Source organism: Canis lupus, chromosome 9, assembly GCF_003254725.2.
Source record: "Canis lupus dingo isolate Sandy chromosome 9, ASM325472v2, whole genome shotgun sequence".
NCBI classification, from domain to species: Eukaryota; Metazoa; Chordata; class Mammalia; order Carnivora; family Canidae; genus Canis; species Canis lupus.
Genome location: NC_064251.1, coordinates 2,277,964 through 2,303,839, shown reverse-complemented (window position 1 = coordinate 2,303,839; position 25,876 = coordinate 2,277,964). Strand labels below are relative to the sequence as shown.

Here is a 25,876-nt window from a genome sequence, read left to right as displayed (position 1 = left end):
ACTTTCCCTGTTCGCTGCTCTGAGCTGCACACCTGCCTCGGGCCACCCTGGCTCGGGGCTGGGATGCAGCTGTCGGCAGGGCAAATGGGGTCCCGGCACCTCACGGGCTGCCAGTCCCTGCAGCCCACACCCGTCGTGACAGCCGCTCACGGCAGCGGGGGGAGGCGGGTCCGGAGCAGGGGGGCGGGGGCTGGACACTAAAGGGAACCTACGGTGGGACGAAGCCCACCTGGCCCTGTCACCGTCCGACTGCTCAGGAGCAGTAAGCCCTGAGCTCCGGCCACCTGGCATGTGGCAGCCAGAAACCGGTTCCTCTGCTTTGCTCTCAAAGCCGGATCAAGGATCAACACGGGGAACAGGCGATGCTGTTTAAACAGGAGCCAGACACACGAAAACATGGATTGTTTTCCCCACACACAACATCTGCTGCTACCACACCTCGGAGGAGACCCCAGCTCTCTCTCCCTCCCCAGGACCAGGCGTGCACGCCATGTCCTTCGGGGAAGCCCCAGCTTGGTGGTTCAAAGGGTGATGTGGACCCTGCAAGTAGTCGGGGCCAGGGCCCCGATCTGTGGGGTGCACGATGTGGGGAAGTTGGGTCTTCCAAGTCTCATCGTCCAGACAGGACACCTGGGGGCGGGCCCGACCCGTCCTCTCTGCTGTGCTGCACCTCACACGCGTCGGTTCCACGTGGCTGCCGTGCCGGGATTATTGTAGAAGAGAAAGGTGTCCCCGGCACATACATCACATCCAGGATCCCCATTGAAAAGACGGTCACCCAGAAACAGGGTCGCTGTGGGCGGGGCCTCTCTGCATGCAAGGGAGGCGGCCCGGGGAGCCAACTTGTATTTAAAATGAAGAAACAGAGCTTAGGGGTCCAGAGACCCCAGCGCTGGAGGCTTGGACAACGGCCACCAGGAAAGGCCCTCTGACAGGCCGAGAGGACAAGACAGTCACAGACACCCGGGGGGGGGGGGGGAACCAGCTTCACTGTTTCCGCTGTCCAGCTGTCACTTTGATTATCACCTACTCCCTGGAAAACCCCAAGGCCTCTGCCTCTCAAGCAAGAGACCATCTGCTGTTTGTGCCCCCTTGACAGCAAATACCATAACAGTTATTTCCTCCCCAAAGAGCCGAGGCGATGGGGCCTGGGAGATGAAACTGACCTTGCAGATGAGCCAGGATCGAAAAACAAGGAAGGACTGAACCCCCAAAAAAGCAAGGAAAGGTGCAAATCCAGCCAGGAAGCTGACAGCTGACCTGCAGCGGGTTAGGTGCACCTGACGCTACGTCACTCCTGTAAACTTTCATACAGAGAGGTGAGGTGCTCTGTCCGTGGAAAAGGAGAATCGAATGCACCACAAAACAAAAATAAAATGGGGTGGGGGTGCGGGGGGGGGGATATATTGACAATATCCCTGAAGAGCAATGCAGTTGATCTTGCCCAGGGAAAGCTTTTTAGTCACAGAAATTGAAAAGCGAAAGAGTGTAAAATGACATCCGTTAAGCGTGCCCTTTGCCCCAGTTTCAGAAAGCCAGAGAGTGTAATGACCAATTTATCAGGCTATTGAATTCAGGGTCACTCGGTGTGGAAAACCAGCACATAAACCAAAGTGTGCAAGTGAGTGCAGACACGGGCTCGGGCTGCACTCCGATCGATTATGGTGGTTTCTCCAGTAGCCAATCCAGAGAGAGCACGGAAGACCCCGCCACACCTGTGTACCTGCAGTCAGGTGGGTCCTTACTGGTGGCTCATCACATTCATCAACTTTAAACACCTGGACAGGGGCACCTGGTGGCTCAGCGGTTTAGCGCCTGCCTTTGGCTCAGGGCGTGATCCTGGGGTCCCTGCATGGGGCCGGCTTCTCCCTCTGCCTGTGGCTCTGCCTCTCTCTCTGTCTCTCATGAATAAATGGATAAAACCTTAAAAAAAAAAAAAAAACACCTGGACAGACTGGCTGCCCAAGGCTCAGCAAGAGAAGGGCCTGCCATCCCGGCTGGTGACAGCTTCGGGGGCATCCCATGGAGTCTTCTGGGGGCTGGACCTTGCTCCTCTCTGAGGATGGCTATATTGGTTCAGAAGACGCAGTAAAAGACGAGCTTCAGAGCCGATATCACTAGACAGCTCATCAGAATAGATTTATTAAAGACGCAAGATCCAGTGCCAAGGGGCGCACAGGTGGTCAACAGCAAAAACCACCACGACTGAAGTGAAAGGAAGAAGACGTCTTACGCCAGCTCCCTGAATTGGGGGGCAGGGGTGGTGGAGAAGGAGACTGCAGACTTGTGCTTTCTCTTCCGTGCACGGGGCTCATCAACGCTCATCGGTATTGTACAAATATAACACAACGATGTACGATACCATGTACATCAATAAAAGCCACGTGGGCCCCAGCTGCTACAGTTGCCTCACTGTCAAGGGGCAAGCCCGTCCTCTTGTCCTCCCCCCAGCTGTCCCACAGTATGAAACCACCTGGCCGGGACACCTGGGGGGGCTCAGGGGTTGAGCCTCTGCCTTTGGCTCAGGGTGTGATCCCGGGGTCCTGGGATCGAGTTCCATGTTGGGCCCCCCTTGAGGAGCCTGCTTCTCCCTCTGCCTGTGTCTCTGCTTCTGGGTGTCTCTCATGAATAAATAAATAAAATCTTAAAAAAAAAAAAAAAAAAGAAGCCACCTGGCTAATCTTACATGAGAGGATTCAGGCCCATAAAAATTCGGGCTGGGGAGGAGGGGGCAGTGGACCAGGTAAAATCTCTACTTGAGATTTGTGTTGCCAGACAAGCTGGTGGCCGTGGTCCCTGAACAGTCAGCCAAGTTACAGAGCAAAGAGCGTGAATTGACCTACGTGGTGAATACCACTTCTGCACAGATCGGCCTCACGCTGGACAAACCACATACACAAGGAACTAAAAAAAAAATCAAAATGTTTTGACCAATTTTGCTAAACGGGATAAATCCAAATGATGGTCATTAATAAATTTTTTTAAATTTTTTTTAAATAAATTTTTAAAAAGTAACAAACACTTGGTACGTGCCGGGCACTAGGTGCTTTGGATGGTCATTGCCTCTGAGGCAGGTAGAACCATCTTTGCTGTACAGATGGGGAAACTAAGGCACAGGGGAATTAAGCCGGTACAGTGCACCGGGCTAGGTATCTGAACCCGGCAATCTACTTCGGAGGCCACGTTTGCAAGCGCTGCACGGAGCCACCCCCAAACCAGGGCAGCGAGACCTGTGCAAACAGGTGGGCTGCGGAAACCTGACCGCTGTCTTCTCAAATGCCTTTATACAAGGCCCGGGAGGTTGTTTCTGGACGAAAGAGAACTGTTATTAGCAGCCAGTGGTGACATGGGATTCGTCTCCACTCCTTTGCTTTTTATCAATCATAAGGCAGAGCGAACCATGTTGTCTTGGCTGCAAAAAGAGGGGTCAGGAAGAGCGTGTGCATGTGAACAGCAGGTGTCCGTTACAGGGGAGGAGGCGGCGTGCGCCGCCGTTTCTGGGGTGGGAGCCTCCTGGGCCTGAGGCCTCCAGTTCTGTCCTAGGTGCATGAACTTGGGGAATCTACTTCTCTAAGGCTCAGGGCTCCCATCTGTAAAATGGGGATAACCTCAGTCCTGACTTTACGGGCTTGTTTTTAGGATTAAGTGAATTCACTTAATAATAATCAGAAAGTTCGTACACAACAACCATCACTGCTGAAGGTTCTTAAAATTCCACTGATGAGAACTTTCTTCAGCTATCCTGAGATTCTGCTCGCCACGAACAGTCCACAAGCCACAGAGAACACAGTGAGTGCGTTTGGCACACATGTGCCTCCCCAGACCAAGAAGGGGCAGCTGTTCCTAAACCCTCTGGTTACCACCCCAAGGACATCCCTGCTTTAATAATCCTTTCGTTTGCCAAAGTTTTCCTGGTTCTTAAAAGCCTCTGATGGTCACTAATCAATTAATTGTTAATATTTCTAACGAGGAATTTCTAAAACTAACACACAGATTTCTGAAAGTTCTCTAATCAATCGATGGCAGACTGGGAATGACTTGTAGGATCTGGGCTTCTGCAACCCACTGTTTGATGGCCCCCTTCCTCACATGGCCACTGTTTTTTTGTTTTGTTTTGTTTTGTTTTTTTAATTTATTTATGATAGTCACACACACAGAGAGAGAGGCAGAGACACAGGCAGAGGGAGAAGCAGGCTCCATGCACCGGGAGCCTGACGTGGGATTCGATCCCAGGTCTCCAGGATCGCGCCCTGGGCCAAAGGCAGGCGCCAAACCGCTGGGCCACCCAGGGATCCCACATGGCCACTTTTGACAACCATTTCTTACTTCCAGATACAAGAATTGGGGCCTTCAGGTGGTAGAGGAAGGTCCCTAAGACCACAGGGAGGACCTGCCCAGCTTGTCCCCCGAATTTGGGGAGGCAGGTAAACAAACTTGAGAGTGGGGGACGGGGAGGGGGGGTGGCGCAAGACGAGATATGTCGTTTCCATCTCCGGAACAGAATCTGAACTAGATTGTGGCCAACATATGACACCAACTTCCGAGTGTGGGAATCACAGGATTTCAAGATTCACCGGCTCCTGGCAGGGTTGCTTAGGTTATATTTAGCAATCTTAAATTGCCTTTTTTTTTTTTTTCCTCCTTTTTTTTCCCCCCTACTCTTTCTTTCTTTCTTGGGCCTAAAGGAAGTGAGTTTCCTGACATGCGGTTCTCACAGCCAGCCCACCGACCCAAGGCCCAGCGACGCGGACCGTGTGCACGCTGCTGGGCTGCAAGGCACCCACTTCGGGGGGCTGGGGGTGCGCGCGGAGGCCCCTCCAAGTTCTCGTTCGCGTGCTCCGACCCTACATCCAGACAAAGACCGCAAGTTGTCGGGTCCACGGGCCCACGCAGGCGGGGGCGAGTCTCCCCGGGTGGGGTCCACTCCCGGTGCGCCGCGGGGGGTCCCCAGGGGGCTTCTGCGTGATTGGGGGGCTCCCCCCGCCCCGCCCCGGGCCCGCGCCCCTCCCGGCCCCGCCGCTGCAGGCCCAGCGCCCCGCGGCGCCCCCTCCCCGCCCCGCAGAGGGGGCGCCGCCCGGTCCCCCGCGGCCCCCTCGGGCTCCGCCGCCGCATCCCCCGCCCGAGCCCCGATACCCACCCGGGTCCCGCAGCGGGGGCCGGATTCGCGCCGGCTCCCGGAGCCTCCGCCGCCGCCGCCGCCGCCGCCGCCAGTGAGGCGCGGTGGGGCGGGGATGCGCGGCGAGGCCCGGCCCCCGGCCCGCCCCCTCGCGTCCCGCCCGCCCGGCCCCTCGCCAGGCCCCTCGCCGGGCCCACCCGGACCCGCCCCCGCCGCCCGCCTGACCCACCCGGGGCCGGCCCGCCCCGGCCCGCTCCGGCCCCCCGCCCGCCCCAGCCCAGCTGCGACCCCATCCAGCCCCTCGGTTCGCCCCGATCCTGCCCCAGCCACCTCGCGCCCTGGGGACCCGCGTCCCCTGCCCTGGGCCGTCCTGATTGCGGGTCCCAGGGCCCGCCCCCTCCGCAGTGAAGGCGGCCCCCCTGGGCCGCTCCCCGTGCGCCCTCTCCATCCTCCGTTTGCGCCTCTCCTCTTTGGGGCAAGGAGGGGGATCACCCATCGCCCACCCGAAGGCCCTTGAGCATCCCTCCGCTCCCCCCCCCCCCCGGGGGCCCCAGGTCTGCGGATGGATGGGCGGGCTCCAGGCTGCACCCCCACCCACCCCCCACCCACCCCGCGGGGGTGCTCCGGAGCCCCTCACGCCCCCACCTCGGCCTGCCCCGGGGTTCGGGGCACTGAGCGGTCGCGGGTCCCCGGGACATCGGAGCTGCCTGGCTGGACGCTCGTGGGTGGGCACGGTTGTCGCTCTGCAGCCCCCGAGCCAGGCGGGACGCAGCCCGGACTTAGAGACGGAGAAACTGTTTATGTCTCCATGTGTCTACACGGGTGGGTGCTGCGCGCCTCCAGCGCGGCGGTGGCACAAAGGCCGCGTCTCCGCGCCGCCCGCGCCGGCCCCGCGCGTGGTCCCCGCCCGCCGGATGTTGACGGCGTCGCCTAGCAACGGGAGATGGCGGAGCCGGGCGGGTAAGCGGAGGGCTAGGGTCTCCGCGCCCCCACGCCTCCCCCTTGCGCTCACGCCCTTTCCCCCCGCGCCTCTGCCGCGTCCATCCCCCCTTCCCGCCTCCCCGGCCCCCCCAGCCCTGCGCGCCCCTCTGCTCTGCGGTCCCTTTGTCAGCTCCGGTCCCCTCCCTCTCTCCGCTTGCTTTGGCCGCTGGGCTCTCAAACCCGGGGCTGGCTCGGCCCGCAGTAACCATGGCAACCAGGATGCTTGGCCCTGCATGCCCCGGAGAGTTCCTGTCCTTTGAAATAAAGCAGGAGGGCGCAGGGGCTGGTGGCAGGGTCTCTACCTGACTCCATCTCTGTGTGCGGGGGACCTTCACCGAGGGGCTTCCTGACCGTGGGGACCTCGCCCCTTCCTCTGCTGCCCCCAGGCCTGCGACGCGGGGCTGGGGACAGAAACTGTCTTAATGGGACACCTGGGTGGCTCAGCAGTTGAGCATCTGCCTTCCGCTCAGGTTGTGATCCTGGGGTCCCGGGATGGAGTCCCGCACCCGACTCCCTGCAGGGAGCCTGCTTCTCCCTCTGCCTGTGTCTCTGCTTCTCTCTGTGTGTCTCTCATGAATAAATCAATAAAATCCTTTTCTAAAAAAGAAATAATTTTACCTTAGGCGTTTCAGTAGTGTTCCACTTTTTTTTAAAAAAGATGGGTTTATGTAAACTGACATGGAAAGAAGTCCAGGTTATATGAAACGAAAAGACTAAATGGAAAACAGTATGTAGAGTTGTGATCTCTAATTGTGTGTGGGTTTACAGGCGTAGAAAAATATTTGAAAGAATGTTCCATTAAATCTTTTACTACTAGTGGTTATCTTGAGAAAGGGAGGGAAAACCACAGAGGATTTTCATTATCTGTGTCACACATTTGTGTATTAGTTTGACTTTTTTTTTTAAAGGAGCTTGTATTTTTTTAAAAGATTTTATTGATTTATTCATAAGACACACAGAGAGAGGCAGAGACACAGGCAGAGGGAGAAGCAGGATCCCTGCAGGGAGCCCGATGTGGAACTCGATCCCAGGACCCCAGGGTCACACCCTAAGCCGAAGGCAGGCCCTCAACCGCTGAGCCACTTAGGCGTCCGGAGCTTGTATTTTTAATTACGAAAAAGTAATTTTAAGAATGTAAATCATGACATTCTTGTACTATCTAAATCATGGAGAAACCAACCAAGAGTCTCTAGAGTAGTCACTTTTGTGCAACTTTCTCTTAGTCTATATTTCTGTTCCCCAGTTTGGCCCCAGACACAAGTTTATTTAAGGTGACTTTTCTGTTATCCTATACTTGTGCTGTTCCCTGAATGTTTCCATAATTATTTTTCATGCATTCATGGAGCAACTCTTTGGTGGCACTCCCTCCCTCCATGTGACAGGCATGATCTAGTATTTGGACAAAGTCATGGCCAACTGCCTGGAGGGGAGGCAGATCATGAGCAAGTAAATAAGAATATATCCAGACACCGGGAGGTGACAAATGCCAAGAGAAAGAACACTGTTATTTGAAACTGTTAAACTGTATTTCTGCAACCAGGTCTCAGCTGGAAGGTGAATCAACTTCTGAAGAAGAAGAGGCCCAGAATCATGAAGGCGACAGGGTAAGGTTCCCTGTGGGGTGGGCTGTGCTGGGCTTGTCTTGACTAGGAATTAAGGAGTTAAGAGCTGTTCAAGAAAACCGTAGGGGGATCCTATGCTTTGCACTAGAACAGACTCGGCCCCGTTGCTGGTGGCTGGTCGGGATGTCCTGTGTCTCCTGCTCAGATCACCCCGGGGTTTTCAGAACTCAGGTTCTGTAACAAAGGACGCCAAAAAATTACAAACACTGGAAGGAAAAGATAAAGCACGGAGCATAACCTCTCAGGGACACGCAGGCCTGTGCGGATGCAGTTCTCCCGCCGTATAATTACACGACTAAGAGCAGAACTACTCGGGAGCCTGTGCCTGTGTTTCCTGACTTCTCCCCCCCACCCCGCCCCGCCACATATCTGCAGGTGTCACCCACTGGGAAGAGCAGTGACCAGGACGATGACGAGGCTGTTGGTGCTGCCGAACTTTCTGAAGAGGAAATTACAGCCTTTGAGGAAGTCACAACGGAAGGAGAAATTGAAAGCGAGGGGGAAGTGGAGACGGACGGGCAGGTGGAAACGGAGAAGGAACCTGAGTTCGAAGGGGGATTCGAATCCAATCTCGAAACCGTATCCCTCGAGGAGAAAGCCAGTTCCATGGATCTGGCTTATTCAGAAGTCGGTGGCTGGGAGGAGGCCGAAGAGGAAGTGGGCCCCACGTACCCATTTGAGCAGATAAGGAGGGAAGGCGTTCCCAAAGACAGAGACGCCCCCCATCCATCAGAGGCCAGAGATTCGAGGGACCTCTCCACGCAGCCATCCCAGCGGGCAGTAGGCTCATCCGAGCAAGCAGGCCCAGACGCTTCTGGAGCCAGGGCTAGCAGATCGGTAAGGGCCCCGGGGTCTATCTTATCAAAGTGTTTACTGTGGTTTGTCACCCTACGTGAGGGATTGCAGGGCATATTCTAAAACCAAACTGCAATCTCTGTTGGAAATTTCTAAGCAGACTTGGGTCTCAGGCCCCACTGTTGAATGCCAAGGGTTCCTGGGCCTTTCTTTGGTGTTCCCAAGCCCAAGGTAGGGGACGTTCCATGTAAGGGCATCCAGGTTTCTGGTCTCCAGAACAGCACCGTCCAATGGCACTTCCCATGGTGATGGAAATGCTCTTTATCTTTACTGTCCCACATGGTAGCCATCAGTCACAAGGGGCGACACAGAGCACTCCAAATGTGGCCTGGGAGATGGCAGAACTGAATTTTTAATGAAGATTCTAATGAACTTAAATTTATATAACTGCCTGTTGCTACTGGCTACCCTACTGGACAGGGCAATTCTAGACGATAATGATTTGTAATGACAAGTTATGGTCCCACACTTTTCTTTTGCTGTTGTTGTTTTTAAACAAACATGGGCTTACAGGAAAGTTGAAGTATGATTAGAAACACTTTTTATTTTTATTTTTTTAAGGCTTGGAGAGTCAGTCGACGATCCGATGCCCCAACTTCTTCCAAACACTTCTGTGTGTGTGTTTCCCACAACCAACCACAGTATAACTGTCAAAATCAGGATATTTCATTGCATTACCAAATAATCCTCAGGCCTCATTCACCAACTGTCCCAACGATACCTTTTAGAGCACAGGTACAGTTCCAAATCACACATTGCCTTTAGCTGTCCCATCTCTTAGGTCTTAATCTTTCCCTGACTTTAATTACCTTGACTCTTATGAAGATCACCAGCCAGCCACTTTTAAAATGGATCTTGGTTTGGATTTGCCTGGTGTTCCTCTTTTTTTTTTTTTTTATGTTCCTCTTTTAAAAAAAGAAAATAAAGAAAGAAAGAAAAAGAAGGATTTATTTATTTATTCATGAGAGACACACACAGAGAGAGAAGCAGAGACACAGGCAGAGGGAAAAGCAGGCTCCATGCAGGGAGCCCAATGTGGGACTCGATCCTAGAACCCTGGGATCATGCCCTGAGCCAAAGGCAGACACTCAACCACTGAGCCACCCAGGCGCTTGCCTAGTGTTCCTCTTGATGTAATCTGGGTTACCATCCTTGGAAAGGGATCACAGAGGGAGGCTGTGTTCGCCTCGTGTCCTATGAGGTGGTACATGACTGAAGTTTGTCCCATTACCAATGATGTTGGTGTGGATCCCTTGATGGAAAAGCACCAGCCTTCTCCCCTGGGAAATTACCCTCCACCCCTTTGCATTTAAGAAAAATTGTGTGGGAAGGTGCTCTTTTTGTTTGAGATAAGAAAGTGAGTATTTTAAATGAAAAAAAAAATCACAACAGATGACCACCATATTTTTAGGAGTTCATATTTCTCTTAGCAGCCTGTATAGGCCAATCTCTTGTCAGATTTACCCCTAACTATTTTGCATTGTGATGCTATTGTAATCGGCTTCCACTTACTTGTTGCTAAATCGTATGCAGCACTGTATTGTATATAGAAATACAACGGATTTTTGTACATTGATCTTATATTCAGCAACACTGCTAATCATCCTTGTTAGTTCTAGTGGCTTTTTTTTTTTTTTTTGGTAGAATCCATAGGATTCTTCATAAAGATGATCATGTTGTCATAAAGGAGTTTAACTTTTCTGTCTGGATGCCCTTTATATCTTTTTCTTGCCTTCTTACACTGGCTAGAACTTCCAGTACACACTGAATAGAACTTGTCCCCCGTGTGGCCAGTGAGAGCCCATTTAAATTGGCCTGTGTGTCCTTCTAACACACCAGAGTTGTTCTTTTTTTTTTCACCACTGTCATCCTTGGAACACTTTCTCATTCTCTGGTACATACCGCCCAGCCCTAGAATCAGGCATTTCTTCAGAGGCCTGGTTTCTTTTTTAAAAATTTATTCATGAGAGACACACAGAGAGAGGCAGAGACACAGGCAGAGGGAGAAGCAGGCTCCCTGCGGGGAGCCGGATGCGGGACCCGATCCCAGGACTCCGGGATGGTGACCTGACCAAAGGCAGATGCTCAACCACTGAGCCACCCAGGCATCCCAGGAGCCTGGTTTCTTTTCATGGAAAATAACATGTAGAAGTCTTGATTTGGGTGCTAGATAATCTCTCTGCCATTAGGATGCCACTGTCCCTAGGTCTCTCAGTATCATACACAACACACAAACACACATACACACCACAGAGCTCACATCAATCCCTCTCTGACTCCTCACCGCTGAGTGGGTTCCCTTCAGTGTCCTCTCCTCCCATACTTCCAAGTCCTTTGTCCAGCAATAAGCCTAGTCCCCATTTCCCATGTTTTAATTTGATTGGTCTCCCGGATGTAACCTTCACTGCACTTCTCCACCCCCAAGTGGATCCTCCTCACCCCACCTGAACCCAGGTGCTCCCACACTGGACTGTCCTTGTCACCCTCATCACTGTTGGACCAACCCCACCCAGGCCAGCCCCAAATATTTGGGCTGTGACTCTGTGCCAGGCTGTCCTCTGTGGGGACTCTTGTCAGCAGGCCCAGGCCTGTCACGTGTGCTGTGATGACTCCCCAGGGGACGGGCTCTGAAACCCACTCTCCTCACCCCACATTAGGGCAGCCTCCCACCCCCCACTACTGGCTTCAGCTCTGAGTTGTTCTGGAAGGAAAGCAAGGAGCAGGGTTACATTCCTCCATCTTCGACTCTGGTCTGGACATGCCTGCACCTTTGCCATTGTGTCTCAGTGACTGACAACCATACAGGGTGGGAAAAGTTTCAGCAACTTTTTCTTTTATTCAGCTTTATTACACAGAATTAGAGATTGTTGTGATATTTATTTATTTATTTATTTGTGATTTTTTATTTAATTTGGGATTCTGATTAGAAAAAGAACAGTGAAAATTATGCCTTATAAACATTGCATTATTACTACCATCAATGTGATATGGCTTAACATTGATTGTAGAGGGAAAAAAATAAGAATTAAGGCAATAACCACATGTGCAAACCAAGCACAATACCCTGACACAGTCCTTAGTAAAAAGCTCTTTTGGTTAGGTGATGGTTGATATTGCTGCATGCAGATCAGTCATTGAAGGATATGCTTCATTTATTTAGAAAATCTCTCTTACTGGCCCAATGTAGCATTTACACTCTGCTACAGCTCTAGACAGGCAGAGGCCAATCCCGAATTCCTTGTGGGGGTAGAGGGTGGGGGCAGGTAGGTGTTTTCTGTTTTGGAAAAGCCAAATAACCTTTACATCCAAATGGTTTCCTATTGCCTTAGCAGTTATGTTGAATCTTGAACACTGCGAGAGATCAAAATCAAATAACTTCTCAGTCCGGATGACGGCCTTCTTGATTCAGGTTTGGTTGTTCTTGCTCTAGAAAAAAACCAGCGAAGAGCTCCCGCAGGAAGTCTTCCCTCTGGGGGCACAACACCACCTTCGACTGAGCCAGGGGAGCAGCAATACCTCCTCCGACTTTGACTTTAAGGAGCTGCTCCTGAGCGAGGAGGAGCCCGTGGAGGAGCCCATCATCGTTGGGGAGCCAGGTACCGGGGCACGGGCAGGTTGTCCTGCCCACGGGACAAGCCCCTCCCCTTCCCGTTCTGGGTAAGGGGTGCCACTCGTTTGCCCTCTCTTACCTCAGTTCCTGTTCAGCAGCGAGCTGAACGACAGAGATGTCATTAACGGATATGGATGATACGGATGGAGTGTTCCCTCTGTTTTATCTCACTTCATCCTTAAAGTAGCCCAATGACGTAGGAGCCATTCTCCCATTTTACAAAGACCCTGAGAGTCACTTAGTGACCCACCTGGGTAAGTGACAGAGCCAGGCCTTGACTGAGCCTCAAAGAGTGTCTCGGCACACCCCGTCCCGTACCCCAGTGCTGTGGACCGGGAAAGCAGACCTGGGTATTTCTTATCCCTTATGGGACACGTGCATGGATGGCCCATGCACACATCTGAATGAGTTAAAAACAGGACAGGATCTCTCCAGCTCAGGCAGATAGGAGAGCAGAACTAGAGCCTCCCTGATTATTTCTTTTTAATCTTATCAGCTGTTTCTCATTAAAAAAAAAATCAGGGTAGCCCGGGTGGCTCAGCAGTTTAGTGCCGCCTTCAGCCCAGGGTCTGTTCCTGGAGACCCGGGATGGAGTCCGGCTCCCTGCATGGAGCCTGCTTCTCCCTCTGCCTGTGTCTCTGCCTCTCTCTCTCTCTCTCTCTCTCTCTGTCTCTTATGAATAAATAAATAAAATATTTTAAAAAATCAATGTAGTCCATACGCAAGAAGGCACCTTCCTGTTCACTCACTATTTGTGTCTAAAAAGTATCTATAAAATTTATTTCCTTCTTGGAATATATTAAAGGTAATTAATACACACTACCTTTAAAATGCGATCCTTTCTACAGAACATGTTGAAACCAACGCATAGAAGATTCACGAACAGGAGACACCGTGGGTCGCGCTTCTGAGCCGTCACCCATGGGAAGCTTTTTCGTTGTCTTTTCCATCCTGTCTCATGAGGTTGGAAACCAGCCTCGCCGGACAGCACCTGCAAGGTGGCCTCCGCAGCCACTGTATGAACCTGGTGATGCTTGCTCCGTCCCCAGGAGTCCCCCCAGAGGAGCCTGATGCACAGCCCGCGGGAGGAGCCGAGCCCGCCTTCCTGGACCGGATCCAGCGGCTGAGCACCGAGGAGGGGACAGTGGGGAGGACGGAGTCTGAGGGGAGCGACGAGGCGGAAGAGGACAGACAACACCTGGTGGTTCTGGACCCCGACCACGTAAGGACCCCCAACACCTGCCCGCCTGCTGCCCAGGCTTGCCTCTGCCCGCGCCCCCACTTTGTCCCTCCGTTGGGGCCGCTGCTCCTTGAGGTGCCCCCTCCTTTCGGTCTTATTCGCCCAGAGTCAGCCGTCCTCGACCTCGGCGCTGCCATCGTGGGGACCCGGTCACTCCCTGGGGAGGGACCGTCCTGGGCAGCACCCCGGCTCCTCCTGCCAGACGCCAGGAGTGCCCCTGCCCCTTAGCCGTGACATCCTGGATGTGGGCTGGGGGCACAGTCACCCCACTCACAGCCGCGGCTCTGAGGGCACCTACTGGGTTCCCTCACTCCACCCCTCTGGCGAGCTGCCGATTGGCAGGCAATCCTGCTTGGGTGAGCCCTGCTGGAAAGCTGGTGCTGCCCATGGTGCGGAAAAGCTGGGCGGTCCTCTGGGAACGGAGGCTTGGGGCCCCTTGACCCCTCGTCCTTGAGGTCAGGGGCATCCAGGACCACCACTCCAGCTCGGGGCCCCTCGCCTACCCTCGGCCCTGGGGTCGGGGGCACCCAGGACCACCACTCCAGCTCGCCCGGAGTATTTTTTGCCAAAATACTCATTCAGGTCTTCAGTGCATGGGACGGGACCATGGTGTCCTTGGTCTGGCTGCCAGGGCAAGTCCTGGGCAGAGGTGGGGAGCCTGGACGTCCTTCCTGTCGCCCCAGGGAGAGCTCTAGTGACTCAGGCCACGCGTGCATGGCCCGACCGTAACCAGGCTTGCTTCCCCGTTGTGCCAGCCGCTGATGGTGAGGTTCCAGGCTGCCCTGAAGAACTACCTGAACCGCCAGATAGAGAAGCTGAAGCTGGAACTTCGAGAGCTGGTGCGCGTCCGTCTGTCCAGCCCATCTGTCCCACCCGCCCCCGCCCCGCTGGGCGTGTGCCCGCTTCCCATGACCGGGCTGTCTCTCTGCTGCAGAGCTTGGCCACCAAGCAGAGCCGAGGGCAGCGGCAGGAGCTGGGGGTGGATCTGTACGGGGTCCAGCAGCACCTGGCCCGCCTGCAGATGCAGCTGGAGAAGAGCCACGACCTGCACTCGATCGCCGCGCGCGCCCGGCGGCAGAAGGAGGCCGAGCTGCAGGCCGCGCGGCTGCTCTACACCCGGACCTGTGAGGCGGCCGACGGCGAGCGCCGGAAGCGTAAGGCTGGGCATCCCGTGGGCCGCAGCCACCGGCGGAGGGGCCCTGCAAGGCACCCCGTGTGTGACCACAGGGCCCCGAGGCGCAGGGCGTGGGCGCCTCCCGGGGGGCGGGGGGAGTTCCGTGGTTCCGTGGGAGAGGAGGCGCCGTGGTTAGGAAGCAGCCGATGTGGAAACCCGAGAGGCAAAGGGGGAAGAGGCTGGGGGGCCGCTGGGCGTGGGCAGGTTTGAAGAGGTGGGAACCTGGGGGGAGGCCGGTCCCAAGCACACGGCCCGGGGGGATGCCCTGGGACGACGCCCCTGCACCTGCCGGGCAGTGGCTGCCCTGAGCCGCCGCTTGCTGGCTCTGCTGTGAGCGTTTCCGTCTGTGGGTTTCTTTACGTTCTAAGTTTCTCCATCAAAGACGTGATCATCACAGTGAGGCAGCAACCAACACAGACCCAGACGAAGACTGAATCACACGGACGCCCCAAGAGTGGCTGCAGAGAAAGGATCCTGACCCTGAGAGATGCAGAACTTTCTGGATTGACAGAGTCGGGCTAAGTGCTCGTTTACCAAGCATCCTCCCTGATGTCCGCCAGTCACAGAAAATACTGAGAAGAGAAGAACGCGACCACTTTCGTGGGGACGCAGGAAAGAGTCACGTGTGCTCCGGATGGGACAGGACACACAGGCCCACACGCCCTCCGCGCCAGCGGCCCTCAGTGGAGGCGGTGAATGTGGCCGGGGCTTCTGGAGAGATGCAAACATCCTCTTGGGCGTCGTGTCCTTTCTGGAGATCACCGGGACACAGGAAGCCGTTCAACCAGCAAGGATTCCAGAAACATCACGCTTCCTCCCTTCTGAGCACTAGGGAATTTGGCGCTGCCACCGCCCTGCCCCTCGGGCTTTGCCACTGGAGAATGTCCTCGACCGCCCGCCTCACCTGGGAGGGGGTCACCGAACCTTCACATCAAAATGTGAGTGCTCGGCAGCACCTCCAGACTCGGGGGATGGGGCTGGATAGACAGAGCGGACGTGTCCAGGGGCACGAGCCTGATGCCAAAAACAGACGGGAGTGCGAGCGTGTGCCGGGTGGTGTTCTGTGTGAGACTTTCAAAGATGTCACATCAGTAAAATGAGAGCAAACTGTCAGGGGAAAAGGATACTTGGAATTAAAAAATATAACCATCTTTCCAAAACGAACAAAAAAAAAGATCACTTAACAGACAAAGCAATATTGCCGAAAATCAAACATGTGAACCGAGAGGCCAGTTTGAGGAATCCTTCCCCAAATTCAGAGCAAAAACTGCAATGGGTGGGACTTTTTGAGGAGGAGAAGACGTGGAAGTCAGACCTGGGACCATCGACACGCATCAGGCGGAAGTCCCGGGAAATCAGGGGCCCACGGATGGCAGCAGAGAACATTTCTGCCCGAGTTCAGGAAAGGTGGGTCTTCAAATATAAAGACATACAGAAGGCCCGACAGCTGAAAAACAGAATAAATGTGCCTAGACACAGCGGGTGAGATTTTAAAAATTCCAAAGCGAAAGGGAAAAAAATGCTGTCGGCCTCCAGGCCGGACAAAACCAGACTCCAACAGGCGGAAAGCAACCCGCTGGCCCTGGCACGGGCCCAGGGGGACGCGGCCACCGGGGCACACACAGCCCGGCCCACAGCTCCCATTCAGCTGCTGTTCGAAGGAAGTGCCAGGATCTTTTGTTTCTTGCCCTGGTCTTGTTTTCTTTTTTTTAAGCTTTGCGGGTTATCCTAATGGGCAGTTGGGGCTGAGACTCACGGATCTCAAACATCGGTGACAAGGTGGCGATGCTCGGGACATAAGGGAAGAGGACAGAGTCCCGTCCACATGGAGATCATTGACCAGCCGGGATTAATGGCAAAGGGGAGTCCCCGTATCAGAGCTCCTGGCCGCGAGGAAAGCACTCCGGTAAGACCCATGACCTTCGCACAGTTTTCATCAACAAGAAAATAAGACTTTCTACTCGGAAGCCTGAAAAAGGACAAGTAAACTAAAAGAAATGGGAACGAGGAGTTAATAAAGCAAAATAGCAGAAACTGGTACCAAAAAAAAACCAAAACCAAAAACAAAACAAAGAGTTGACCTGAGAGAGAAAAATAAAAATACTCAGTTTTTGAAACGACCAGCAAACTGAGTAAACCTGTGGCACGCCTGACAAAGAACAAAAAGGGGTGTAGCACAAGCAGCAAACCCCGGGAATGAGGACAAATCAGAGGCATTACTGCGTTTTTATTTCAAGAAGGCCACGCTCTGCACTGGTTTCATTATTGAAGACATTGGAAACGTTGTCAGGCCTCTATCTGCCCAGAAAGCACTAGTCTGTACCTCACGGAGGAGTCCTCCCCGCTACCCGCAAAAGGAACAGACGCCCCCTGTGCTGCTCAACCCTGGGTGGGGGGGAATCTGGGAAACCTCTCAGGCTCGATTTACAATGCTTAGGTTAGGATAAACCCTCCCTGCAAAGGCGACAGCCTCAAACACAGCAGTCTCCACCCCGTGAGGCATGAAAATCCTAAATAAAATAGTAGCAGACTGAGTTTGGCCACATTTATTAAAAGAAAAATGCCCAGCAGTCAAGAAGAAGGGCTTCCCTGCAGAATTCAAGCATCCTTTGAAATTAAGAAGCCTGCTAATTTGACACATTATATCAATAAGTCTGAGGCGAGAGTGGAACAAAGGATTTTCGGGGTGGACGGGGAACGGGTGTTTGCTACCACTTCCCAAACTAGTTCTCTATCGTGTTTTGAGACACGAACAAGAAACACTGGAGAAGGTGTTAGGACGGAGACGGGGACGCTGTCAGCACCCCCTGGGTCCTGCTTAAGGGGCTCCGGCAAGCAAAATAAATGAGGTGTGGATTTGGGACGTGAAATTCCCACCGTCTACCAATCGTAGATTGTTCATCTAAAAGATTAAAAAAAAAAAGGGCAGTAATAGAAACGGTAAAGAAATCCATTAAGTAGTTGAATGCCAGATCTAGCACTCTCTCCTATCCCAGTAATATCCAGTTAAGAACCAGACTGTTGTTAAGAGTCTCATCCACCACGGTTATAACAACCATAACATAGGTAGAATAGATCTAACAAGGAGTGAGCAGAGAAAAAACGATAACATTTCACTAAGGGACGTAGAACAGATTTCAATGAATAAAGCTCCCGTGTTACTGGGAGGAAAGCCACCCCGTATGCAGGTGGTCCCTGCCATCCCGATTAACAGGCCGTTCTGTGCCACTCCAGTTAAAGTCCACGATGTGTTGTTTGTGGTGAACTTAAATTTATTTGACACAGTAATTTGTTTATTCATGTTCAAGGAGTAATCATTCAAAATTTGAGAGCTCCAGGATTGGAATCCCTTTCTTCCTCCTCCACAGAGGCGGATTATTGGTTCTTGTGTGTTTCTTCTTTTTTTTTCCTTGTGTGTTTCTTTAAAGGTGTTTTTGCGTGTAAAAGCAAAGTTACAAGGGCATCTTCTCTAAAAAAAAAAAAAAAAAATCAAATACCTGCATGTCACACCCACTACTCGTCACTGACCGAGGCGTGCTACAGAAGACTCGGTTTAAATATATAAAATGCTCTCCATTCGCCACAAATTGATTTCAAAGTTGCCTTGGAAGAGTAAATGCACAAGAATACCCAAGAAAAATTTGAAAAGGGAAGATAATGAAGGAAAATTGTCCTATCGGGTATCAAAACACGGTATCAGTCGGCAGCAATAAAATCAGGACGGCACTGAAGGAAAAAAAAAACAAAAAAAAAAACAGGCATTCGGATCAATGGTGGAGAGCAGAGGATACCAGGAAACTCACGTGGGAATTTAGCTATTTACTGCAAATTATATATATGTACAGACTGCCTTTTTAAACCACTATATATTTTTTTTGACTGTTCGGTCTCCTGAAAATAAATACCCAGACCCCTATTTCACACTGTACAAAATACAGTTAGCTACCAAAAATAAGTAAGTAAATAAATAAAGTAAAATCTGCTACTATGAATATTTAAGGAAATCACAGAAACGTTAGAAGAATACGGAAGATTGTTGTGTTTTTGTTTTGGTTTTTTAAAATAATTTTGGGGCGAGGCAGGTCTCCAGAAGCGTGATGTGAAAGTACGGAGGCCAGAGTGGAGGAGTTTGACAGTGTTGCTCCTATGAAAACATAAAAACATATCAAGAAGCACGACAAAGTCAGAAGACAAACACAAATTGGGGCAGGGGGGACCCCACTGGCACATCAGTGACAACCTCCATGTGTTCTGTGTCATGGTTCCGTTGCCGGGAAATAAATTCCCACAGACTTCGAGGCTTGAAACAAGCGGGTGTATCTGGGCGCTCACACGGCTCGAGGTCAGAGGTCTGGCTGGGCCCCCCGCCCCCCGTGGGCATCCCGAGGCTGCACCCTAAGTGCTGGTTGGCTGGTTCTCTTGTGAACACCCGGGAAAATCCAACTCCGGGCTCGTTCATGTCGTTGACAGAATTCAGCTCCTTGCAGCTGCAGGACCGAAGTCCTGCTTCCTCATGGGCTGTCGGGGTGGGGGCGGCTCTCAGCTCCTGGAGACTGTCTGGCCCCTTCCCTCTCCAAGCCAGCTTTGCAGACAATTCCCCTCTTAGAGGATCCCGTTCACCCTGCCAATCTCCCTCACTTCCTTTTTTGACACTCTGCTTCTGGAGGGCTCGCCTGCTTAGGCCAGGCCCACCTGGCAACTTCCCCTGGGACGGATAACGCGACATGGTCGCGGGGGGAGGGGTGGGGTGGGGCTCAGCAGGACCCGAAGGCCACGGGAGCCATTCTCAAGTTCCGTTCCCCTGCCTTTACTGCGTCAAGACTTCTTCGACGCCGAGCAAGGAGAGACGAGCGTCCCAGTAGCAGTGTGTGCGGGGACTTGGAGGAGGGACAAACACGGTCATTAAAACAGTAAAACCAGGTTCAACTCCACTGATCTGAGAAGAATGCAAACATAAACAAACGTTGGGAATACGGACTTGTAGTTACTCAACCAGCCACCGAAGCAAAGCAGGTGGAACTCAGGGCCCCGGGGGGCAGCAGGGCTCCCGCACGTTTCAGGAGGCTGGGTGCGGTGCTCGGTCAGCGCGGGCGGCCGTCGGGGCCAAGGGGGGCCGAGGTCCAGGCGTGGGCAGCGCGCCGGTTCCTCCCGAGGCCTCTCTCCTGGGCTTCCCGCCGCCGCCACCTTCTCCCTGTGGCTGCATCTGTGTCCTGATCGCCTGTCCTCGTGAGGACACCAGCCGAGAGGGGTTAGCCCCCCTCACGTGACCTCACTTTACGGTTATTATCTCTGTAGAGACCCCATCTCCAAAAGCAGTCCTCGCCGCGGCCTGCCCGGGCCAACCCGAGGCCTCCCGCGCCCTCCCTCGCTCTCCCTGGCGCCTCCCCCCACCCCCATAGTTCCTACCCATGCAGGACCCAGAGACTTCTCCCTCGGTGGGATTTTTACAGTCCCCTCAGGTGCAAAATAATGTGTTTCAGGGTTAAGCTGCAACCCTTCGAGGACACCTGCCACCCAGCACGGTGAATTTATATATTTGTAGAATATATTCTACAAATATTTTACAAATCCGTCTTCTGCGTGGGCCAATCCACTTAGAAAGGAACGCTCCATGCGAGGGAGCAAACTGCTGTCGCTGGAGGGTTAGCTCCCCGAATGAATGGGTAATCTGGCCTTCTAACTCCATCTCCTGTGAGTTTTGTTAAAAGGAGTCAGTTCCTCGGAGTGGGGTCCCCTCCAAGCAGTGCATGGAAATCTGCCGTCTGGCTCTGAGTCGGGGAGTGGGTAGTGCCGGGCCTACGAGGACAGCTTGGGTGCTCCCGGCCTGCGCCCCATGTGGCCATTTCCATATGGGGGGGACCTCTGGCGGAGCCCTGCACCCCCCCCGGCGGGTTTCCCCTCAGGATGTAGGGCTCTACCTAAGACTGCCAACCACTGAGCGGTAAGAAATCTGTAAAATTTAGCACGGGGCCTCCCAGCCTCCGGGTCTCAGCAGGGCCTTGGACCCCAGGGGCGCCTCGGACACGGGGGGCAGTGAGGCGCTGGTTGCTCTTGCTGGCCGTGGATTGCCTACGTTTTTGTCTCTCCAATTAGACTGTAGGGCTTCGATGGCAAAGTCGGGGTCGTGGTGGCTTAGGAGCGGGTTCCCAGGCTCGGCCCACAAGGCAGGAGGGGAGCGTGCGGGGGGGCCCCGGGCCCCGTGGCCACGTGCGAGGTGCTGAGCAGCCGTCGTCCCCGTCCTCCCCCCACAGTGGCGGCTCTGCAAGCCGAGCTGGAGAGGCTGGCTCTGCACCTCTTCTACATGCAGAACATAGACCAGGACGTGCGCGACGACATCCGCGTCATGAAGCAAGTGGTGAAGAAGTCAGAGGTGGCGCGCACGCGGGCCGAGGTGGAGAAGCAGCAGCAGGTATTGTGCAGATTCGATGCAGGTGCAGCCACCACCAAACCCTCCGTTTCCCGAAAGCCCCTTTGCTCTGCCTCCCGCGTGAATTACCGCAGCCCCCGGGGTCTCTGGCGGGGGTCGGGGTTGGTGGGGGCGGATCCTGGAGCGGCCCGTGGTCTCGCTCCCCAGGACCTTCACGTGGACCAGCTCACCACCAAAGCCAACCAGCTGCAGGAGCAGATCGCCCTGCTGGAGGCTCAGAGCTACGCGCAGGCCGAGGACACACGGGCTCTCAGGAAAGCCGTGAGCGAGGTAGGAGAGCAGCCGCCTAGTGCCCGCCTCGCGGCGCCGGCCCAGAGCACCCCAGGGCCAGGTGCATGGCTGACGCCCTGCACCCCACTCAGCCCGCCCGCTCCCCCATGGCCGCGTGTCTCCCTGACGATGCTGAGCCCGGGGCCGCCGGCGGATGGGAGGGACTCGGTGCAGCGTCGTGGTCAGAGGCCCACGCTAGGAAGCAACGTTGCCGGGCCTTTGTTGTTTGTTTATGTAAATCTGTGAACGACTGTCTGCAGTCATGTGTCCAGAACAAAGCAAAGGAAACAAGCCGCTGTTATTGGGGAAAAGAAAATGCTTGAACAAAGGGACAGGCACACCTTGGTTCATAGGGGAGAGCGGCCCAGGCTCTCCAGCCTGTGCACCTAGAGTGTGTTCTGTTTTATTTTTTTGAAATATTTTATTTATTCATGAGACCCAGAGAGAGAGAGGCAGAGACACAGGCAGAGAGAGAAGCAGGCTCCTCACAGGGAGCCCGACGTGGGACTCGATCCCGGGACCCCGGTGTCACGCCCTGAGCTGAAGGCAGACGCTCAACCACTGAGCCACCCTGGGGCCCCTCTAGAGTGTGTTCTAATCAGAATCTCGGGGAGGGGTGAGAGGCGGTTTTTAATTAGCAGAGAGACTCTTAGGTTTATCTGAAGCATAAATTCAGGGGAATGGACAGGAATCGTTTGGGAAGGGAAGTTCATGACACGTTTTTGCCCGGAACTGAGGGGTTTCCTGAGACATGGGACTTCGTGTGCCAAAGCCAGCAGAGCCCCGGACACACCCGGGTGGAGGGTCACCCTCGCATTGCCCCACCAAACATTACCTGCTACTAAGCCCTGGCAGGTAAAGTAATGTGTTCCCGGAGTCGGGGGACAGACTGGCAGGCCACGGTGGCCCATGAGTGGAGCCCTGGAGGAAGCAAACGTTTACATAAAACTCGAGTGGGTTATAAATTAGCGGAGAGCAAGCGAATCGTGCACAATGCAGGAGGGACGTTTGGTTAATCATTTGGGGGAAAATTAAACCTTTTCCTCATACCAGACACTAAAATAAATTCCAGATGGGATCAAGAATTTAAATGGGGAAAATGTACTGGAAGAAAAGAAAAAAATATATTTTTTAAAATCCGGAGCGGCAGAGGCTTTTGTAAGCACAGTCCCGAGAGCAGACCCTCTAACAGAGCAGACGGGGAGGGTGAGGCACACGGACCATGGCGCCTGCGGGTCAAGGGCACCAGCAACAAAACGAAAAGATGGGAGACCCACCAGGGAAAGACAGGCTGGTGGGGGGGAGAGATTGTGCAAAACAGTGAGAAGCCCCCCAAGCCCTGTTCTACTGTGTGCCTGATGGACATCCACACAATGCTGTAACATTTCCTCTCCTGACCTCCTTCCGGGCCTCCTGCCCCCTCCCTGCTGGGGGTGTCCCCCCCACCAAGGCAGGGCCGCCCTGTGTTCTCTCCACTTTGCCTTCCTGCACCTGACACAGCAGGTGCGCCACAGACATCCGTGAACCAACGGATGAGGAACCGCTGAGAGCAAGGGCCTGGCAGGGACCGATCCTACCAGGCTCGCCAAGAGGAAGCAGCGACAGAGGGGTGGCCCTTCCCTGCAGCCTCCCACCCCACCCAAAAACTCCGCAGCCCCTCCCAAATACCACCTGGGCTTCATCCCAAGGAAACTACTGAAGATGCACACAAGTAAAAATGTCGCACATTCAAAACCCCACAAGTGGGACGCCTGGGTGGCTCAGGGGTTGAGCGCCTGCCTTCAGCTCAGGGTGTGATCCCGGGGTCCCTGGATCGAGTCTCGCATTGGGCTTCCCCATGGAGCCTGCTTCTCCCTCCGCCTGTGTCTCTGCCTCTCTCTGTGTCTCTCATGAATAAATAAGTAGTCTTAAAAAAAAAAAAAAAAAAAAAAAAAACCCTCTCTCCACTGCAGGCCTGCACAGAGATCGATGCCATTAACATGGAGAAGAGGCGCATCCTGCAGCAGTGGGCCACCTGCCTGGTGGGCATGAAGCATCGCGACGAGGCCCACAGAACCATCCAGGAGGCGCTCAGGTATGGGCGCACCTGCACCCCGGAGGGGCCGGGGGCTCAGGGCGGCAGGTACATACCGCTGGGCCCCCACATCCTCCCAGGTGGGCCTCCCAGGTGGGGCCCATCCCACTGGACCTGCTGGGACAAAGGGCTGTACCTGCAGCCCTGCAACCCCGCTTCGACGCCCAGAGCTCCCTGTCGTTCACCAACATTCAAGGCTTCTGAAGTCTTTTCAAACTTTCCGTGGTACCAGGAGCAGCAGAGCTCTCTGATCAGGCTTCCTGGGAGGATTAGGGGAAAGAGTGTGAGGAGGAGAGAGGGGTATTTACGTCTGGGAGAGAAAGGTCTCCCTCCGCTTTGCTTTCCACCCCATGCGTGTGGAAACCCTCCCTGGGCGATTGTTCCGCGACGCCTGCCACCGGGACCCTGACCTAAACTCCCTGCAGTGGGGGGGAAGGAAGAGGACCCTCCTGCAGACCCCTCGCTCCCTTCTGTGTGGCTTGGGCTGTCAGGGACAGGGGGTCCGGGGCCCAGCGCTGCCCTAAGTTCCCAACCCCCCCGAGTGATGGGGCCCCAGGTGCGGCGCCAGGAGGTCGCACCCCGCGCCCCGCGCCTACCCGGGGAGGACAGGGAGGAGCAGTGCACGAACCGCTTGTCAGCTCCACAGCACGGGGCCCGGGGGTTGACAGTAGGAGACACTTTCCGTTTTGGGCCTAATGATTAGGAAAAAAAACAAAAAACAAAACAAAAAAAACGAGACGCGCACACTGCAGGGCTCCTGGCTTGGCTCGTTGGCTGTCGTGCCCTGGAGATCTTTCCAAATCTGAGCATGGAGACTGCTGGTTCCTCCCTCTCCTGGTGCCGCCGGGCTGCGTCTGGGCGGCGGGTGGGTGACCCACACCTGCTTCACTGGTGCTGTGGCGTGTATCTACATCCAGGATTATTGTGTTTTATGTCATGCTCCATCATTATCCTCTCTGTCGAGCCTGAAGTTCTGGGGGAAGTACATGCTCAGATCTGCAGGTAGTACTATCCCAGGAGGCTGCTACCGCGTCAGCCCACGGTGGCGTTCCAGAGCCCAGGGAGAGCTCGGCATGTTACACGTTTGGACTGCACCCATCTGACTAATGTGAAAAAAAATCATGTTTTTGAGCACTCTTGTCTTTTACTCTCTTTTTTTTATTTTTTATTTTAATTTTTTAAGATGTTTATTTTTAAGTAATACTATACACCTAACGTGGGGCTCAAACTCATGACCCCAAGATCAAGAGTCACATGCTGGGGATCCCTGGGTGGCTCAGCGGTTTGGCACCTGCCTTTGGCCCAGGGCATGATCCTGGAGTCCCGGGATCCAATCCCACGTCGGGCTCCCGGCATGGAGCCTGCTTCTCCCTCTGCCTGTGTCTCTGCCTCTCTCTCTCTCTGATATACATAAATAAAATCTTAAAAAAAAAAAGAAAAAAGAAAAGAGTCACATGCTGTAAGGACTGGGCCGGCCAGCCACCTCCTGAAATACCATGTTTTTATTTTATTTATTTTATTTTATTTATTAATTATTTAATTTATTTATTCATGAGAGACACACAGAGAGAGAGGACCCCAGGATCCTGCCCTGGGCTGAAGGCGGCGCTAAACCGCTGAGCCACCCGGGCTGCCCAATACCATGTTTTTAGAATACATGGGCATGGTAGGTTGGGAGGATAGCTTAGTCAAATAGTGCTCACGCGTGCACGCACACACACCACAGCCCTAACGAGTAGCCGCCGTCTGGTCCAGCTGTCCCTCCTATAACCACACGCGGCCCCAGAGGATGAGGTCCATCTTCAAGACACGTTCCCCCGTGGGACACCGTGAGAGCTGCGAACTGTAACTGCAGAGACGCACCATCTGTGTCCGCATAGGGCTGAAGGAGGCGATCTGAGCAGTTTAACCGAAGGTCAGGCCGTCCCAAAACAGAATCCCGCCGCACTTACGCCAGGCCGGCTCAGCGGCTGCAGGAAATGGCAGATACCAGCCCGTAGCGTAGAGTCCGTTTTGGAAGATGCAGGAAGGTCGTGGCGTCCTGGCTGATGGCCGGGTCGCCCGGTGTGAGGCCAGCAACCCTGTCGTGGTCTGGGCGTGGCGGGACCCTTTACCCTGGGGAGTCCCCGGGTCCAGAAGCCAGGGTTTGCCATCGTGTCTCGAGTGCATCTGTGTCCTCGGGGTCAGTTCACAGGAATGGAGCTTAGCAGAGGCTGACTTGAGAGTGAGAATGCCAAGGTCCGGCGTCCACTGGGAAATGTGAGCACCGAGGGACTGATGTTTGACCCTTGACCAGCAGAGTCTCACCCATGGGAAGGAGCACAGGGCCGGGGACAAGCGGGTCGCTGCTCAGGGAATGTCGGGGCCCCGGGCCCCGCCGACCTCCTGCGTCTCCCCAGAGCACCCGCAGTCCATCCACGCACTTGCCTTTGGCCGCTCCTGCCTCGACGGGCCCCTGCCTTCCCCCGCCCACCCGTCCTCCCTTCTGACACCCGTGTGACTTTTCC

The 25,876-nt window shown here is 54.3% G+C and overlaps 2 protein-coding genes across 10 annotated transcripts in view; one reads left to right on the top strand and one right to left on the bottom strand.

Moving 5' to 3' along the window:
- Window positions 1-6,011, bottom strand: part of TBC1D16 (TBC1 domain family member 16) — a 77,438-nt gene extending 71,427 nt beyond the window's left edge. For 4 of the 9 annotated variants that reach the window (XR_007412770.1, XM_025468234.3, XM_035720296.2 and 1 more), the window contains exon 1: window positions 5,762-6,009. The gene's annotated coding sequence lies outside the window, so the exon portion shown is untranslated. Of the gene's footprint in view, window positions 1-5,137; window positions 5,214-5,761 lie in introns of those variants that run through there. The other 5 variants (XR_007412772.1, XM_049113852.1, XM_049113851.1 and 2 more) reach the window with 3 other exon arrangements.
- The window catches only part of CCDC40 (coiled-coil domain containing 40), a 40,068-nt gene continuing 20,188 nt past the window's right edge, over window positions 5,997-25,876 (top strand). The window contains exons 1-10 of the mRNA XM_025468232.3: window positions 5,997-6,076; window positions 7,638-7,701; window positions 8,095-8,556; window positions 12,005-12,170; window positions 13,234-13,406; window positions 14,180-14,263; window positions 14,359-14,578; window positions 20,850-21,007; window positions 21,173-21,295; window positions 23,248-23,369. Of these exons, the coding sequence (XP_025324017.1) occupies window positions 6,060-6,076; window positions 7,638-7,701; window positions 8,095-8,556; window positions 12,005-12,170; window positions 13,234-13,406; window positions 14,180-14,263; window positions 14,359-14,578; window positions 20,850-21,007; window positions 21,173-21,295; window positions 23,248-23,369 (1,589 nt within the window). The 5' untranslated portion in view covers window positions 5,997-6,059. The remainder of the gene's footprint in view (window positions 6,077-7,637; window positions 7,702-8,094; window positions 8,557-12,004; window positions 12,171-13,233; window positions 13,407-14,179; window positions 14,264-14,358; window positions 14,579-20,849; window positions 21,008-21,172; window positions 21,296-23,247; window positions 23,370-25,876) is intronic.